This window comes from Lissotriton vulgaris, chromosome 7, assembly GCF_964263255.1.
Source record: "Lissotriton vulgaris chromosome 7, aLisVul1.2, whole genome shotgun sequence".
NCBI classification, from domain to species: Eukaryota; Metazoa; Chordata; class Amphibia; order Caudata; family Salamandridae; genus Lissotriton; species Lissotriton vulgaris.
Genome location: NC_141695.1, coordinates 251,084,216 through 251,101,989, shown reverse-complemented (window position 1 = coordinate 251,101,989; position 17,774 = coordinate 251,084,216). Strand labels below are relative to the sequence as shown.

General features: G+C 40.7%; 1 protein-coding gene across 5 annotated transcripts in view; it reads left to right on the top strand.

Annotated features, from left to right (window-relative positions):
* LOC147701314 (putative methyltransferase DDB_G0268948) overlaps positions 1 to 17,774 on the top strand; it is a 246,938-nt gene that overhangs the window by 111,283 nt on the left and 117,881 nt on the right. For all 5 annotated transcript variants that reach the window (XM_086930036.1, XM_086930034.1, XM_086930033.1 and 2 more), the window contains one exon: positions 11,217 to 11,377. In XM_086930036.1, the coding sequence (XP_086786162.1) occupies positions 11,217 to 11,377 (161 nt within the window). The remainder of the gene's footprint in view (positions 1 to 11,216; positions 11,378 to 17,774) is intronic.

The following is a 17,774-nucleotide window of genomic DNA, read 5'->3' as shown; positions in this document are numbered from 1 at the left end:
CTAGAAGTAGGGGGTATGAGAGGCAGGAGGAGAGATCTCAGCCTGGAGGGTTGCCAAAAGGTCAGACCCCATGGTCAAGAAGGCAAAGTCCTTGGATGGAGGGTGTGGAGATCCGCTCCCATTCAGCTAGATTGCAATCTAGCTGAATGCGAGCGGATGATGTTTTCAGACCTCTATAGACTGCGTGCCACTGGGAGCTGGAAGTACGATGCAATGAGAAAGAAGCTGTAGTGTAGTTCCTATTTCCCTGATAGGCTCTGCACATTAGAATAATATACACTATAGTTTTGACGTAAGACTGAGGTCAGTATGTCTCTATCGAGTACATTAAAAGTAATTACTGGTGTGTGCCAGCTAACTCAGTGTTCACTAGAAACTTCTCGAATAAACAAGCATAAACATGACAACTTTGTTTCCCTTAGAATCGGAACACTCTCACAATCGTGGAAAAAAATGGATAACAGTTTCACTCAGTCAATCATGCATGCTTCGATTCTACAGAGTTTACACAGAAATAGATAGACGGGCATTTCAATAAAAAGGGTTTCTTGAACAGTCTTATTTCTCGTGTAAAAGATATGAACTGCTACAATCGTAAGACAGAATGCGAAGTATAATAAGACAGCATTAGCAGTAAGATAAAATAATACTGTAATAGCATGGTCTGCAGCTATGACATATATTCATAAAAATACACATATAAATACCACAGGCTAAAATGTGAATACTCATCTGGTGCTTCTAGCTAGTTCTACCCCAGTGTACCTAACCTAAGTGTAGTACGAGGTAAGAAGTAGATGCTGTCGGTCTATAGTCTAGTTTGGCTATAGTTTGCATTGGTGTTACCAAGATTTGCCAAAAGTCCCTCTAGGTTCTAGTCCACTCCATACCTTAGAAACAAGTATGCAGCCGAAACATGGTTTTCCATGGCGAGTGAAGGTATATTTATACCTTGTAGGTGTTTAGGAATGCCAGTATTGACGTAAAAGGCGGGCAGAAGAACGCCATGAATGAACCCCTAAGGAATAGATGTTCATGCATAATAAATGAGTTCTTGGAGAAATCAATAGTTCAAGCAAGTCCTAAAGGCTTAAGAGTCTGGTTTTCCAAGAACTCTTTGTGACTTACATGGAAGGATGTAGTTAGCCATGCCTGTATTTGGTTAGCATGAATAATGCCTAAATAAGGGTAGGATTTCTATGCCTAAATATGGGCAATGCGAATTGTGCCTATATAAGGTCATAAATCGGGAAACCTATATACGGTATCTAAATCGACACACAACAAAGCGTGTCGCCACCGCAGCTGTTGCTGTTGCATCGCCGAAGAAGCGTGCCACAGTCGTTTGCCGTTTCATCGCCGAAGAAACGTGTTGCGTTGCCGGAGAAGCATGCTGCCGCCGGGCAGGTTGCCTTAGCATCACTGGATTAGCAAGTCCCAGGGCCTGTTGCAGCTCTAAAAACAACTGATTTCTCAGCACGTCTTTCTTGCATACACGCAACGTATCCAAGTTGTCCCATCGCATCAAAGATGCCATCTTGTCACATCTCACTGGATTGTCACATCGTATTGAGGCACCATATTGTTGCAGTGTAACCAGGAGACAGTAAGAAATCAACGCATCCCTTCCTCGCTGGTGAGGAACTGACACATCACCTCCCCCAAAGCAAGGAACTTACATATCACCGTCTCTTTGAACTTTTTTTGATTATATTGCATTACTCATTCAGGGTACTTTGAGAGTAAAGTGGCACATTTACCATCTACATTGAACTAAGTTATTTCTACCATTTGAAAGTCATATTTTTGAATACTGTATTGTGGATTTTTGTTGTTTGGTCTTGTGGTAAATCTAGAGAAAGATGACTTATTTTTCTAAACAGGTGGGGTGTCCATCTGTAGTGTTTTCCTTGTATTACTGTATGTGTTCACAAATGCTTTGCACACTGCCTCCTCTGAGATAAGCCTGCCTGCTTGTGCCATTAAGCTACCGAGAGGGTGAGCAGGGGTTATTTTAGGAGTGTAGCCCCCTTACTCTGACTAGAAGTGAGGGCCCCTACTTGGTCAAAGGTACCTACATTAGCCAACTAGAGACCCCTATTTCTAAAACTCAGGTAAAGTGCTCTACTACTTCCTGGTCCAGTTTCCAAATTTGTTTGTAACTTTTGAGCAGTTTGAGCTAGAAACCGTTTTATTTTTGTTAAAATCTGCAGATTATCCAGCAGATGATGGATTATGTAGCAAATTCCTTATCATCTGAAACAAACTGCAGCTGAAAAATCCCAAAATTACAGTGGCCTAGACTGAGGTGAAATGCTTACATGTTTTAATTTTTCAAATATCGAAGACTCCTTACCATATTCTAACATAATCTGTGCAGCATGATTAGCAATCCACATGTATCTAAAACAGGGACCACTTTTGTCCCACTAATAAGTTTATCTTCAGACTTAAACATTTTTTGGGAGAAATGTCCTTGTTGATGTTGTCAGTCGTGGACCAGGGTGTCAACTGTATCCTAACAGGGACTTGTTGATGGCATCTAGGTGAAGCACAGGACATCCGTGGGAGCCTTGGCTGTAGCAGGAAGTTCACGTATATTCACATTGACTGTGGGATACCTCCAAGCAAGTGACGATGAAGCATCAGCAGAATACTGCTTAGTGCTGGATCCAGTGACATTTTCTAAGTTCAGACTATGAAACTGTTCTGAAAGTCAGGATCCTTTCAGCAGGGCATACCATCATGTTGTGTCTAGCCAGAAATTGGCAATCTGCAGCTGCTGCTCAGCGGTGGTCCATTGGTATCCTCTAGTTCTTTTTGCAGAAATTTTAGAAAATGTTTTTGATGGAGAAACAGTACACTATAACAACAGCAAAGGCTCCATGGCGCTTTGAGCACCATGTGGGGGTAAGGACTCAATATTTCTGAAGCCATTGGCAAGGTCAAGGTCAAATCAAGTTAGTAATGCTCAGCTGGGCTTAGCAGAGATTTTGGGCTTCTTGCAGCTTTTGTGCTCCTGGATCTGAACAGGTGTCTAGCCCAGTGGACCTTGGAGTCTACTCTTCTATTTTTGTCCTTAGTATAAGTAGGGGCAGATCTAGCAGTTGGGGGGTGTCTCCACGGATTCAAAAGCAGGTGCTCTCCTTCTTCACCAGAGGTCTTCTGAGTGAGTACTGAGGGTGCCACTGTTATGCTCACTGCCAACCTGTGGTTAGTGGAAACTACTGGTCACTCCCTAACCAATGGGACAAAAGCTCCTAAGGGTGCCCTTACCTACTATTGTGGAATTCCCTGTGTGTTTACTGTCAAATGTGTGTGTTGTACTGTTAAAAATATCACAGGACCCTCTCTACCTGAAACTAAAATGACAGAACTGTTCTTCACTTGTGCAGAGCTCTGGGCACACCCATGAAAAGTATATAGGGAAATGGGAAAACTTCGCTTATAAACCAGTTCTAAAACAGGTTTTCTCCCTACTGATGTTGGTGACACTCTGGCAACTTGGACAATAGTAGGAGTAGTCCTGAGTCTGAACTGCATCTACCTGTGACAGGGGATGGCCCTTTGGAGCTTGTGACCTTCCCTGCACCATCTTGCCAGAATGTCACATCTCCTACCCTCCCTCTTGGTCCTTTTTCTGGAAACCACTTACACTTACACTTCCTGACATTGGCTCAATGATGAAGTGTGGCTCAATGATTAGAGCGGCAGACCCTGATGCAGAGGTCTAGCCCGGGACCAGGGTTCTATTCCCCGCCTCAGTGGGTCTTGGGCTCAAAAATTCCACAGACCTGATAATTCTCGCCTCAATGCCTATTCCAATCATGGAGTCCCACTCTGCAACTCTGGGCAATAGCTTGCTTAATCTCCACAACAGCCCCCACAACGCTAAGGATGCCTGGCCTCCACCTTGGGGGTGTCCAGGAGTGGACGCCTCACAGGGAAAGCCAGGATGGGTTCCACAGCGGTATTCGTACAAGCGCCTTGAGACCCTTACGGGTGAGTAGTGCACTATACAAGTATCAATTTACAATTTACATTTTACAGGAGGCAAGGAGGTTGCTTACTGACATTTGTGGATTATCTATTGAAAGGCTGACATAGGTTTAAGCAAAAAAATAGTAATTTAAAATCTAAGTCAGCTCCTAGGATGGATTTCAACTTCCTATCAATTGTAGTCCTTGTATCATGGTTCTAGCTATTTCCAAACTGAAGTTATGCATTATCAGGTATTATAATGTAAATCAGTACTTTTCTATCTATGGGATAGCCAGCCTTGCCACAGTGAAAAATTCCTCTTGAGATTTTTCACTGCTAAGACAAGTAAAAAGTAAGTGCATCAGCCCTACTTTTCTATGCACAATGCCCTATTGGTATTTAGAACCCACCTTAAGAAAGACTTATGTATATCAAAATGACAGGTTTATTTGGCAAAGTTAAACTTGCAGTTTTAAAACAGCAGGCCAGGAGCCATGCGTTGGATTGTCACTCTTTTGTTGGTAGGCCACTAATGATGTTTAGCTTACAGGTCCTAGGGCAACTGGATACCATATACTAGGGATTGACAGGTAATTTAAATATGCCACATAAACTTTGTAACCAATTTGTAAAGTTTGTAGGGGTCAGAGCACATACACGGGGGACTGATAATAGGGCCTCTGTGCCGATAGTCCTAACAACCTACAGAATCAGTTAATAAAATGGGAATGATCATGCCAAAAGATTCATTGTCTTACATGCCCCCCTCCAGATAAAAGGTGTGGATAAACTAATGTTTCCTCTGGTTGTTCTCATCATCGCAGAACCTGTAAAGGCCATCTGCATTGGTATGGTCAGTCCAGGGTCTATATTCCCCTGTAAAGCCCATTCCATGTCATCTGAATTTGACATTTGAGAGACCTGTGGTTGGTTTGAACCTTGAACTGATCCCCAAGCAGGTAGGATCTCAGCTTCTTCAGCTACCAAATGATAGCAAATGTTTCCCTCTCAATGACACTCCAATGCTTCTGTTATCGTCGAAGTTGCCTACTAAAAAAGGAAACAGTTTTGTCCTGGCTCTCATCTATCAACTATGATAATACTTCACCAAATCCATGCTTCAAAGCATCTGTTAGGATGACAAACTCTCTGCTAAAGTCAGGTGCTTTGAGTTCAGGTGCTGTGCATAGTTCCTCTTTCACACTTTTAAAACAATTTTGACATTGTTCAGTGTAAATAAAATTCCTGGGCAGTTGAGCTGTTTGCAGTGAGTTCTGTCAGGGGCAATAATGACACCATAACCTTTCACAGATCTATAGTGGCTTTGAACGAAGTCTGTGCTTTAGGAGATAACCAAGCGATGATAGTTTACATCTTGGGTTGGAGAGGCTGTACATATCCTTTCTTAACAAGGTGGCCCAGATACACCAGGCAAACTGCAGAGTCCAGCTCTATATGGCACTTGCTGGACTTGATAGTCAGGCCTGCCTGTTGCAGAGCCTACAGAATGTTTCTTAGGTGGGTCTAGTGGTATGTCAGGTAGAGCTAAATACAGTTATATCATCAGGAAATGCTTCACTGATTGTCATCAATCCTGACAGAAGTCTTGTCAACAGGCTCTGAAAGGTGGCAGCAGTATTCCTCAGACCAAAGGGTATCACCATCAATGGAAATTGGCCCTCAGGAATGGAGAATTCTGACCTCTCCTGTGCTCCATTATGGCAATTTGCCAGTACCAAGCGAGACTAAAAGTGCTGAGGTACTTAGCAGCCCTTAGATTGTCTATAAGCGCATCAGCTGTGGGAATCGGATGTGCATGAATCTTGGGGGCAGCCTGTACAGAAACTGAGTTCTGACACCCCTCCCGGTTTTGCCTTGGGGACCAGCACAAGACTCGTTCAGGGTCTACTGGAGGGGTTAGTCACCCCTAGGTCCAACATCTTGTCAACTTCTTCCTTAATTATCTGACAATCTACAGTACTTTCTTTGGAATATCACCAGTGCCCATGTCATAGATACATCATTGTTTTTTTCCAAGTATTCTGCGTGAATTGGCTTTTTGTTACTGTTCATTCAGAGTGGGAGAGAGGGCATCTCTCTTGACTGACTCATCCTTAGCAGAACTGGAAAAGGGGTGTAGGAAAGGTTCCCTCTTGTTCTCTTCTCAATAATCACTCACTATGAGCATAGTCATGTGTGCCCTGTGACAGTGTGGTTTTAACCAGTTCGCAGGCACCACGCTGGGGGCGTGTCTGAGAGTGCCCAGGTCCACTAAGTAGGTGGCATCTTTCATCTTCTTCAGCACTGTGTAGGATCCAGTACACTTGTTCCAGAGGGCCCTGGGAGCCACATACTCTACCATCCACATTTATTTGACCTGGTGTATGCTCTACCAAGGACGCTTTTTGTCAAACCAGTGCTTAACAAGATCCAGGATGGCCTCTAGGTTTTCAGTAGCCTTCTTCATGTACTCTGCCTTGCCGGAACGCTGGCCTAGAATATAGTCTTCTATTTCCTGTGTGGGTTCCTTAAGAGGTTACTCCCAAGTTTTTCATACTAGACTTAAAGGACCTCTAACAGGGTGCCCATACACAAGTTTAAAATAGATCAATCTCACTTCCATTTGAGTTATCTCCCTGTAGACAAATAAAGGCATGGTAATTGAACATTTCACTTCCTATGAAGTTTCCCAGACACTATAATCAGGTCTTTAGTCTTTTGTTGATCCTCTCCACATGATGATTTCCTTGAGGGTGATAAGGAGCGATTAACTTGTAAGTCACCCTACACTCATCTCCCATAGCATTCAAGTATGTAGGCATGACGTTTGTTCTCCACTTTATTATATCACTTCTTTAGGGATCCTTCTCTGGTGACTATACCAAGAAGAGCCCCTGTCCCCTGAAGACACACTCACTGACTTCATAGTTGTTGTTTCATGATACTTTATGGGATGATCACCATCCTTTAAAACGTACATACTCCATGATGCAATGCGGTAGACTTGATGAAAAATTAAAGCAAAGGGAATTTTTAGGTTCAAGCCAGAGGGCCCTGGTATTCATTGGAGTCAAAGGGAGTGTCTGTGTCCTGCAATATTAAACTTATTTAACAGCATGGTGGAGAGTTCCACAAAAGTTTTTTTGAAGAAACATCTATACTTCTGTTAGACCTTTCCAACGGGGTTATAAATACAGGTTTAATCCCTGAGTCATGGATGAACACCAATATAGTGGTGTTCCATAAAAAAGGCAAGCCCACGGAAAATCCGGGTTCATATAGACCCATATCTCTAATAAATGTGGACAATAAATTATACGCTAAGATCTTGGCAACCCGCTTGGGATGGATCATTTGGTCCCTGGTCTCTCCCTGGCAGCATGGTTTTATTCCTGGTAGGGGAACCTCAGACCATATCAGACGAGCTATTACGTTGTTCCATATCCATGCTGCCGGGGAGGGAGGGGTTGCAATGATCCTCCTAGATGTGGAGAAAGGTTTTGACCGCATCAGATGGGAAGTCCTGTGAAGTGTGCTTGCCGAAAGGGGGTTTGGACCAAGGTTTTTGAAGGCTATTCAGGCTATGTATTCCACCCCAGTGGTGAAAATTCAAATGATGGGTGAGAGCTCAGATAAGATTTTTATCACAAGGGGGACAAGGCAGGGATGCCCATGCTCACCCATTCTATTCGCACTATATATTGATCCTCTAATACGCCAAATAATCAACAACACTGCAATTAAACCGGTAGTTACGAATGGATTTCAATCAAAAATTTTGGCATATGACAATTATCTAGCTGTCATTACCACTGATCCCGAAGCAGCTATGCGAGAAGTAGTGGGTACTACGAGCAAATTTGGCGGACAATCAGGCTATCGTCTAAATGTGGGTAAGACACAGTTGCTCTGCTCCAAGAACATAAACAAGTCAGACTCCAGATCTGTTGATTCTGTGGTTTACCTGGGGATAACGATCAATGCACAACTGGAGTTGATAATTAGAGACAATTTCATTCCTCTCATGAAATCCATGAGGGAGAATCTGAAAAGAATGGACACGCTAAAACTCTCAATAATTGGTCGCGCCAATGTTATCAAAATGACTATGTTCGCCAAGGTGTTATATACATTTCCGTCGATCCCCTTTAAAATAGAGAGGAAAATCCTTAAAGAAATAAAATCCATCTTTATGAACTTCTTGTGGCAATACAGTAAGGTTAGAAGATCCATGAAATATATGTCTCTGCCTCAGGAAAGGGGTGGTCTGGGAATGCCAAACGTCAGATACTATCATTGGTCCTGTTTACTTACGCAGATGGCTATCTTATTTAAACCAGTGGGAAGCAGCTTAAACTCCCCGAGAAGACAAGACGCAATTCCATCTATCTTTGAATTACTACTTGGCAGCGAGGCTACCGGGGTATTGTTAAGGAGAACAGAAAGGAAATATTATAGCAAGTCAAGACTTAAGACACTCGAAGGAATATGGGGGGGTCAGGGCAGCAGCTCGGAAAGCACTGGCAATCTCCAAATATAATCACCACACCCCACTCTGGAACTCTGGTCTCTTTCCTAATTTAAGTAATGATGGGTCCTGGAGACACTGGGCGGGAAAAGGTATCCTGACACTGGGGCAAGTTATTGTCAGGGATGAGTGCAGAACTCTGGAAGAATTAAGACAAAGGTACTCCCTCCAGGGTATACAAGATTATAAATATCCTCAGGTGGTCAGTACAATCAGATCAATAAGGCCCCGAATTATCTTAAGGGAGAGGTGCAAGATTTTGGACTATCTGAAGGTGGGTGAACCTAGAATTAATGGTGTGTACAGGCTGTTTTTGGAGGAATCCCAGGTCGACATGGGCAAAACCAAGGCAGCCTGGGCTTCAAAGTTGGAGGATCCGGATATTGACCTGGACAGAGCCCTAGAAATGGATAGAAGATTCCTACGCTCCTCCAATTTAAGAGCTCAACACTTTAAAACATTATTCAATCTCTATTATACCCCTTCTAAACTCTATGATTGGGGCAAGAGGGAGAACAGTAATTGTCCCAGATGCTGCAAAGGCCCAGCTGACATTATCAATATGTTTTATCATTGCGAGAAACTAGAATCAATCAAAATAGAGATTGAATCATTCTGGTCAGGACTGCTGGATGCTCAGATAACCTTGTCTCCGACACTCATGATTATAGGATGCCAAAGTCAATTGAAATTAAATACTGAGACTGAAGCTTTAATTTTTATCTCCACAGCTGTACTCAGAATTTTAATTTCAGCATCTTGGAAAGATACTGAGGCCCCAACCTTTCAAATGTGGTTATCCAGATTATTGGGCATACATAATGTGGAGGCGGCTTTGTATCAACTCAAGGGTAAAAAATTAAGAGAATTGGGGATGAAGATATGGGCACCAGTGGCTGCTTGGCGCACTAGTAGGTTGTAGCAAACTCATTGATCTTCAGGATTATGGCTACGGCAAAGTCCTTAATGCTCTTACTTGCTATATTTACTTTTTCCTTTTCTGGATGTGTTATGTGTCTATGGGTGATATAATACTACCTGGGTTACAATATGAGCTAGAATATGAAACGGTTTTTGAGTCAAAGGTTTTGTGCATGAATTCTGCGATATATGGAGAAATGTTATTTTACCATCATTTTAGACATAACTATATGCATCATTCTACTGTCCAGCGCCCCATTTTTAATATCACTCATTGGAAACGTTGCTCCACAACCCCACAAGGGAGTTCTAAAATACATAAATACAAATGTACCTATTTTACAGGACATGATACATCTGACCCAATGTCATATTATTTTAAATTAGCCCCTACTCTTCCCAAAAAATCTCTGCTTACTTAAACGAAGATCATATATACTGCTTCTGTTGCCACACAATTAACCATTAAAGGCTATGACTACTGGAAGGACACAATTTAAATGCATTCGATGTGGGGTGCCAAACCTTGGCACCTATAGGAAACAGAAACCCTGTTCCAAGCCTGTTTGATGTTTACACAAATGATTCTCCTGATTGACACTGTTCAACAGATCACATTTCTAGGATTTGCAAAAATGTATGAAAACAATGCACCCCCTATTTCTTCTAATGCCCGATTTGAAAATTGGCTAAATATGACAAATTATACTGGAGAGCCACTGAATAGCATGTTGCAGAATGGCATATTTCATTCCACACTTTCAGATCCTCATGGGTGGTTATTATCATCCTCATTTTGTGAATTCCATACTGGGGTTTAAGGCAAAGAGGCCCAATTCCTGTTACTTCGGCTCCCAACATGGGTCAACAGTGATTTGAACATTCCAAACTGTCTGCAGTTAAACAACATATTTCTCTCATGTCTGGAGATATGGATTCGTCTAAATTTGTTTTAGATCCTAAGACACAGCGTTTTATTGTGTACAGTTTATTGATTGAGTTAGTCATGTTATTTACTTATATATGTTTCCTGCACAGTTTTTACATGATTGAACACATTTGTTTCAATAAATATTGTACGTTTTCTATGTGTCTCTTTCCTTTTATTGTGGACATGTGTGAGTGAGAGAACGCAAAGTGATGACCTGTTACCATGACTCCTGAGAGAGTTCGGAGTGTTGTGTTCTGAGGTGCTAATTGCCTGTCCCTCTGGACGGTTAGGAGGCAGGTAAAGCACTATTAGTTAGCTTGGATTTGGGGCCATTGGTGCTGATGTTGTAAGGTAATTTAATCCCTATGTGCTGAAGTCCTGTGATCCCAAGCATAATTCTGTTTCTGAGCAGAATCCCTGCAACAACATTGTACATCAATCATGCCATTTTTAGCTTGATCGTGGTTTGCAAATCTTTAAAGGCAGTTTATTCATGTAGGGCCGCATATGCTTGGCAAGGTGTTATCTTCGATCACAGCCTTCAAAAGTGGGTTTCAGAAGTTCCTTACTCTTTAATCCAATAAAGAAAATATAAAAGAACATATCTCTGGAATAGAGGAACATGGCATGAAATTATGGAGATGGTGTCTGCAATTACCTAGCATATCATTTTAGAATGTTGAGAGATCACATTGATCATCAGCAGCTTTTCATTAATGTTAGGAGGAATTGCTCTAAGAATTTAAAATATAAATATTGATATAAACCTACCGAAAAGTGGCCTTGCAGAATGTACATTTTGCTTAGAACAAGCCTCGCTAAAATAATGTTCTTTAATCTGTCATCTTTTAACAGAAAGGAAAGCCATTTGAGCTGGCAGTGGATGTTGGCTGTGGCACTGGGCAGAGCACACGTATATTGGCCTCTCATTTCAAGAAGGTGGTTGGGATGGACATCAGTGAGGCTCAAATCAAAGAAGCTGAAAATGTTGAAACCTCCCCCAATGTGTCCTATGTGTAAGTTGAGCTTAAATATGAAATTGTGTTTTAGATAGATTTAGAATGCCACAAATGAAATATCCTTACGAAATGTATGGAGAAAGCTATTGTAGATTTACATAGAAGTAAGCAATATTTTCAGATATCAAACATGTTAGACCTTCTCACTGCTTCAAAACCACATTGATGGTATGTTTCAAAATCAATCATGAGTACTGGAACCAGTACTGCATGAGTGTTCTTTTACCACACTTACACCTCTTACATACCTTTGATACCTGTACTGAAATGTCCAACTCTCCATTACTAAAATTACAAGAGGTTAGACATTTTCTGGTTGTATAGATTGTACATGATGAAACTAATTTTAGATGTTTTGGAGACATATCATAAGGGGGTGTAGTATTGTGTAAAAGCATTGATAATACCATTTTATGTTTCTGCTTCTCGTATTGCGAGAAAGCAGTGGGGTGACGCTCCTCAGCTCATGTGGAGGAGGCACCGCTGCTGAATTGTCAAAAAAGGTAACACATTTATCTTACTTTCCACTTACAGCTGATCAAGAATATGGCCAACAGAAGTGGTTGAAGACACCATTTGGCAATCCGCAGACTGATTCACAAAAGGCATACAACCATGCACATTGTTGCACAAGAAACATCATAGAAAGAAGCTTCAGCATCCTCAAATTCAGGTTTCGGTGCCTAGAGTTATCAGGTGGAAATGCCCTGCCACCTTGTCAGCATATCAATTACCAGCTGTCACATGATTATATCCTGACTGGTGAGCAGCACCCCTGACCACTGCCACTTCTTTTGGCAATTGAAATTGCTTCAATCAATTATTTTACAACATTTTCATTTTTAATAGGGGATCCTGAAAAAGTTATGAAATCCCTCTGCATCCAGAGCTGGCCAAAGCCATGCACAACCCCATAATCATACTATCAGTGTAAATGGTTACTTTCCAAGCTATCAATTTGGCTACTAGTGCAGACTTGACTCCTGGTAAATAGGATGCCTCGACTATTTCAGCCAATGTACACACAACATAAGCAGCACTCAATCCTCCTTCTTTATGGCGCATAAACAAGCCATTTGCAAAGAGCTCATGTTCTGCATCCTTCAAGGGTTCTTCCTGTATGTCTGGTCGGAGTTTGGTACTGAGTTCAGTAACATTGAGAAATTCATGTTTGACTTCATCTTTTACCTCTTCCTGGTAAGGATCAGGCAACAAGGTAGCTGCGTTTAGAACTGCACACCTAGCTATGGTCTTGTTTTCAGCCCCTAGTATAAATCACTCATCGACTAGGAGTACGATACTGAGTTTGTGTTCTAGTCAACAGAATTTCATGTGAATGTAGGACGTACTCTTTTTCAGGGTGTCCCATCACAATTGATTTGCTCATTGCAGCTACAGCTTTTAGACAACCTGGCACTGCAGATGCCACGGGGTCATAAGTAGCAGAAAAAATATGCCACAGGATGTCGCATTAGGCCATGTCTCTGGGTTAGGACTGAGAGTGCACAATTACCTCCTCGTAGCAGAATAATGCAAAGTCTTTCAAGTAGTCTGGCATACCAAAAGCAGGTGCTTTACACAGACAGTTCCGTAACTTTAAGAAAGCCGTCATACTTTCATCATCCCATCATCCCACTTTCCTGGATACTTTGCACGTTTCTTGGTCATTTGTATGAAGGGTTTGGCCAGTAATGAAAATCCCTCAATCCACTGCTTGCAATATCCTACGACTCCAAGAAACTTCCTTATTACTTTTTGGGTCTGTGGTATTCGCATTTGTCTTAATATTTTTATTCTTTCAGTGGTCACTTTCCTAACTCCTCTTTCTATTTGGTGTCCCAAATATTTGACAGAATGTTTGCAAAACTGTAATTTCTCTGGTGACATTTTATGTCCACCTTTAGCTAGATGATTTAGCATAGCAATTGAATCAGTAACCCAGTCACTTAGGGTTTTCAACGCAACCAATAGGTCGTCAATATATTGCACCAAAACAAATTGTCTAGGCAACACCAGAGATAGGCTTCACTTGCCAGCACAACATGTGCTGCTTAATCATTTACGATATGTCCAACCTTAACTCAGACACAAACTGATACATGAAATGTGTCATGTCTTTGTCTCCAATATTCTCAAACCCACTGTACTGCTTGAACACCTGTAAAAGACGTTCATAGTAGGCATGTACTTACTCATCCTTTTCTTGGGTTGTTCTGTCAATTTTTATCCAATCAGTTTCTTTTGGGGGTATCTTCCCTTTCAGGAAAGTGATTACCTGATTACATTTTTTCATATTTTCTTCTGACAGGGCTCCTGTCTTTCCATCCCTCGAGTACTCATCATTAGGCCAATCTACTGTAATTTTACATTCTGTCCACAAATCGACAGGTACAACTATATCGAATAGATCTAAGTCCTTTAACAAAACTTTTGAAACTTTCACAAACTACTCAACTTGCCTGTACCATTCTACTGTTTTTTCTCTCAACTTTGGGAAATCCTTTTTAAAGAGAAAATATCTTGTCGGGTCCATGGGAAATGTAAAGAACCTCCTCCTGGAACTTCTATCATTGGACACAGTCTCTCAACCCTTTCTGTTTCTTTCATTAAATACTCAGATGTCATTCGATTCACCTGTGCTTCTTCCATTTTCTTTGTCCACCTAATTTTCAATCTATCTAAATCTCCCCATTTTTGCAAGTGTCAACAACTATTTTATCTGTAATTTTCTTCTTGACACATTCATGTTTTCTAAATCCTTATCTGAAAATTCTGCTCTATTTGGTTTCTGCAATACTTTGGATTTCCCTATGTCTATTCTAATTTCTGAGGCCAAATTCATCAATCTCTCATGAAATATATTTGTATTTCGGGTGATGATTCTGCATTTGAATAGCAACTTTTCCTCACTAAAGGTGTTTAATCTATCCATTCCTACATACCCAGCTCTCATCTATTCCAATTCCACTCTTAATTTAAATATATCTAATATCTTTGGTTGGGGTTTTGGTCTATCTATCTCTTGTGTCCATCTTCCTATTTTTTCTGGGGTTACCATTGTGGTACTTTTCATTCCTGTAAATGTCTCAATTCGCACTTCTTTCGAACAACCTGGTGTGACTTTTCTGGGTGAATCATTTATTTGCTCTCTTATTGGCAAATCCATTAAGGAAATTACTGATTCACATTCACTGGCTTGATCATCAATTATTATATTTTCTTTTTGGGGTTGCATGATCGGTGTAGTCATGACAGGTGTTTTAGGACAATTTAGCTTATTCCCATAATAGGGAACAACAGGACCTTTAGTTACGGGTAGCGTTAGTGCTTCAGGATTTGTGTTCAGCTGGGTTACTTTCTGAATTAATTCACTTCTTTTTTTATTTATCGCTTCCTTTTCTTTTTCTTGAAGTATCCTTTCAAGTATCCTTGTAGTCTTGTCTACAACCCATGGAACTAAAGGTGTTTTTAGAATCGGGGCACTAGGGGTAATTCTATTTAACTCTTCTTGGTAAGGTGGATAAAATATCTTCAAAATAATCATCTTCTGAATCTCCACTACCTATCACTAAATGTTTTATTTTCTCTGTACATTTACTTCCTGTCTGTTCTTCTGTCATTAGTACAGGATATATTCCTTCCACCACCATGGCTTGTCTCCATTGTTTCATCTGACTATCTCGAAATTTAGGATGAAATTTACTCAGGTTCCTGTTGCTTTGTGATCTATCAAGCTCAAATGCCTTAGTTTCCCATTCTTCTAAAGCTTCGTACTGGATCAATCTAGGTCTTAGTTCTAACTCATTCATGCTAATTTCTAAATTATGTAAAATTCTCCCATTAAATGTTCCAAACTCAGGAAATGCTAACACTACATTATCTTTTGTATATTCTATCCAATTTTCTAGCCATACACAGGTATGATAGCCCCTCTCTATTATCATGTATGATACAGGGGTTTTCTGAGGGTTTTCTTCAGTTTTAATGGATTTATCCTTTTTTAAATAATTTTTAATTTTCTACATCAATGACATTTTTCTCTTTTCTCCGTACATTGTATGTGAATTTCCTTTAATATACTGTTTTTGGGCAAACCCTATAAATCTTTTATCTGGACAAGTCCCTATTATAGTTAGATTGTGTCTCCACGTACAAATCCCACTGTCTAATATTATCGGGGCTTTTATTTTGATGACTAATTAGATGTTTGCTTTTACTCTAATGCTTCCTCAATACCAGAGCGTCTTTTATTCTAGTGACCAATCAACTTCTGTTTTGCTTATTCACTTAACCAATGCTTGTGAAGCTTTTCAGTGACATCAGTATCGCTCCTCTCTACTGACTCCTCCTTTACAATTTTTTATCAGCTACACACCCGCTGCCTCGACCAATCCCAGCGCGGCTCTCAGTGATGTCAGTGTAGCACCCACAACTGACCCCTCTTTTTACAAGATAATGCAAAACCTAATTCCGTACAATTTTACACACAGATTTCATTAATTACTAACATAGAAACATTTATTACTGTGCCTGATTTACTAAATTCAAAACAAAAAGTACATATGTTTGCTGCGAGTAAAACCTTCCACTTACCCTTCACACACTATGAGTAAAATCTCTTTCGCTTACTCTTCACTTCAAGCATCAAAGAACATGCAACTCCTTCAGTATTACCCTTGCTAGGTGATATAAGCCCAAAGTTTCACCAGGGAACTCCTTTGCTACCAATCACTCTCACTTTTAAGCAAAGAAAATAATCCCTAAATCAGTGCTTCAAGTTCTGCAAACCTTTTCACACTTTCTTCATCATGGCAAGTAACCTGACTGCAGTATGGCATCCATTTACCACCTGCTATTCAATATTCCCGGGAATTTCCAGACAACATAAAAATATACTTAGGGGTTTGGTTAATACATAAATCAATAATTCAATACACAAATTTCTACCTAACTAACTAGAACCTAACCGTAACTCTGCTACCAAGTAAAACTGTTGCAGCAGGTTTACCAGCTTGGCTTACTCACAAGCTACCATACTCACCTGGGCCCATAAACATTCACCCATAAGCCAGTAATTACCGCTGCGATCAATTTTGATATTCCTGCATGATGAATTTACGTTTACTAATTCTTACCAAGCCTATCACCTTGGGTCTTGATTTCCTCTGGTCAATAGATCTGGTTGTTATTAGAATAAGTAGAAATATCAGTAACTTTTTCTTCCAATGAACTCGAGAGAGTTTTAAAAGTTTTATCTTGTCAAATACCAATTCATGTCATACACCCATTTCTTTAGGAAAATAATCAAGAATAGGAAAAAATGACTTGGTTAAAATCTCTTAATGGCAGTACCTGGAAAGGGTGGAAACAGAGAGCAGTACAAAGACATACTAAACAGAATTATATTTACCTACAATGGTGTGAGAACCAACAATTTGCCATAGAGCTGGATAAGGACCCCTGGGTCACTCAGGAGGCCAAGGATCAGAACAGGTTCAGGACAGGATTGGTGACCTTTTCTAGATGGAATGCCAGCTTCACACCCCTCTCTGGCACTACTCTCTTCGATTCTTCCCCTTCTTTGGATGTGCCTCCTTAATTTTCTTCCGTGTTCCCCTTCTAGATGATTGGAATCTTCTTCAGCAGTATCTCCGCCTCTTTTCTCTTTCTAGTGTCTTCTATCAGAGTGCTCGGACAGCGTCGCTGATCTCTATGGCATCCGCCGTCATCTGCGTCGGTGATGGGTCTGTGATGTCTGTGTTGGATCTGTGTCATCTAACTGACTAAGCCTACCCTAGTCATAATATTCTATGTGTATGTACCAACCCCCAATGTTACATTATCGTGAAAATCCCTACTTTTGATTGGGTAACGAGATGGGGAGATGTCATCACACCATACTAATGTACTGCTTTTTCTTTAGTTCATTGTTCAATATTCCCGCCCCGTGACTTACTTACCAAGCCTTATTCCCACACACATTTCACATTGTGTTCAATACCTTGTATACGAAATACAGTTTCTTCCTTCCCCTCTTTGGGTCAAGAGGTGAGGTTCCCAAGCGCTTCTTGCTAGAGGGACCTTGGCTGAGTTTCAACAGTATCATCATGGTTACGGACAGGTTGTGATACGCATGTTCGCCAGTCAGGTGGGGTAGGAATTTCAGACACCCTCCAGGCCCAAATACAAACTATTAACAAAATCAAGGAAAGACATGTTAGAATACAAAAATAAATGAATGCACTCTATACCACTTATTCCTACTCTAACCCAATTAACTTATTTAATCTTTCACATCAGCAATTTAATAAAATGTGAGAGGTTTAGTTTAAGCATAGCTTGTACATAAACATGTGAGTTTTAGGTGGCCATTTTAATAGCTATTGCGCAGCTG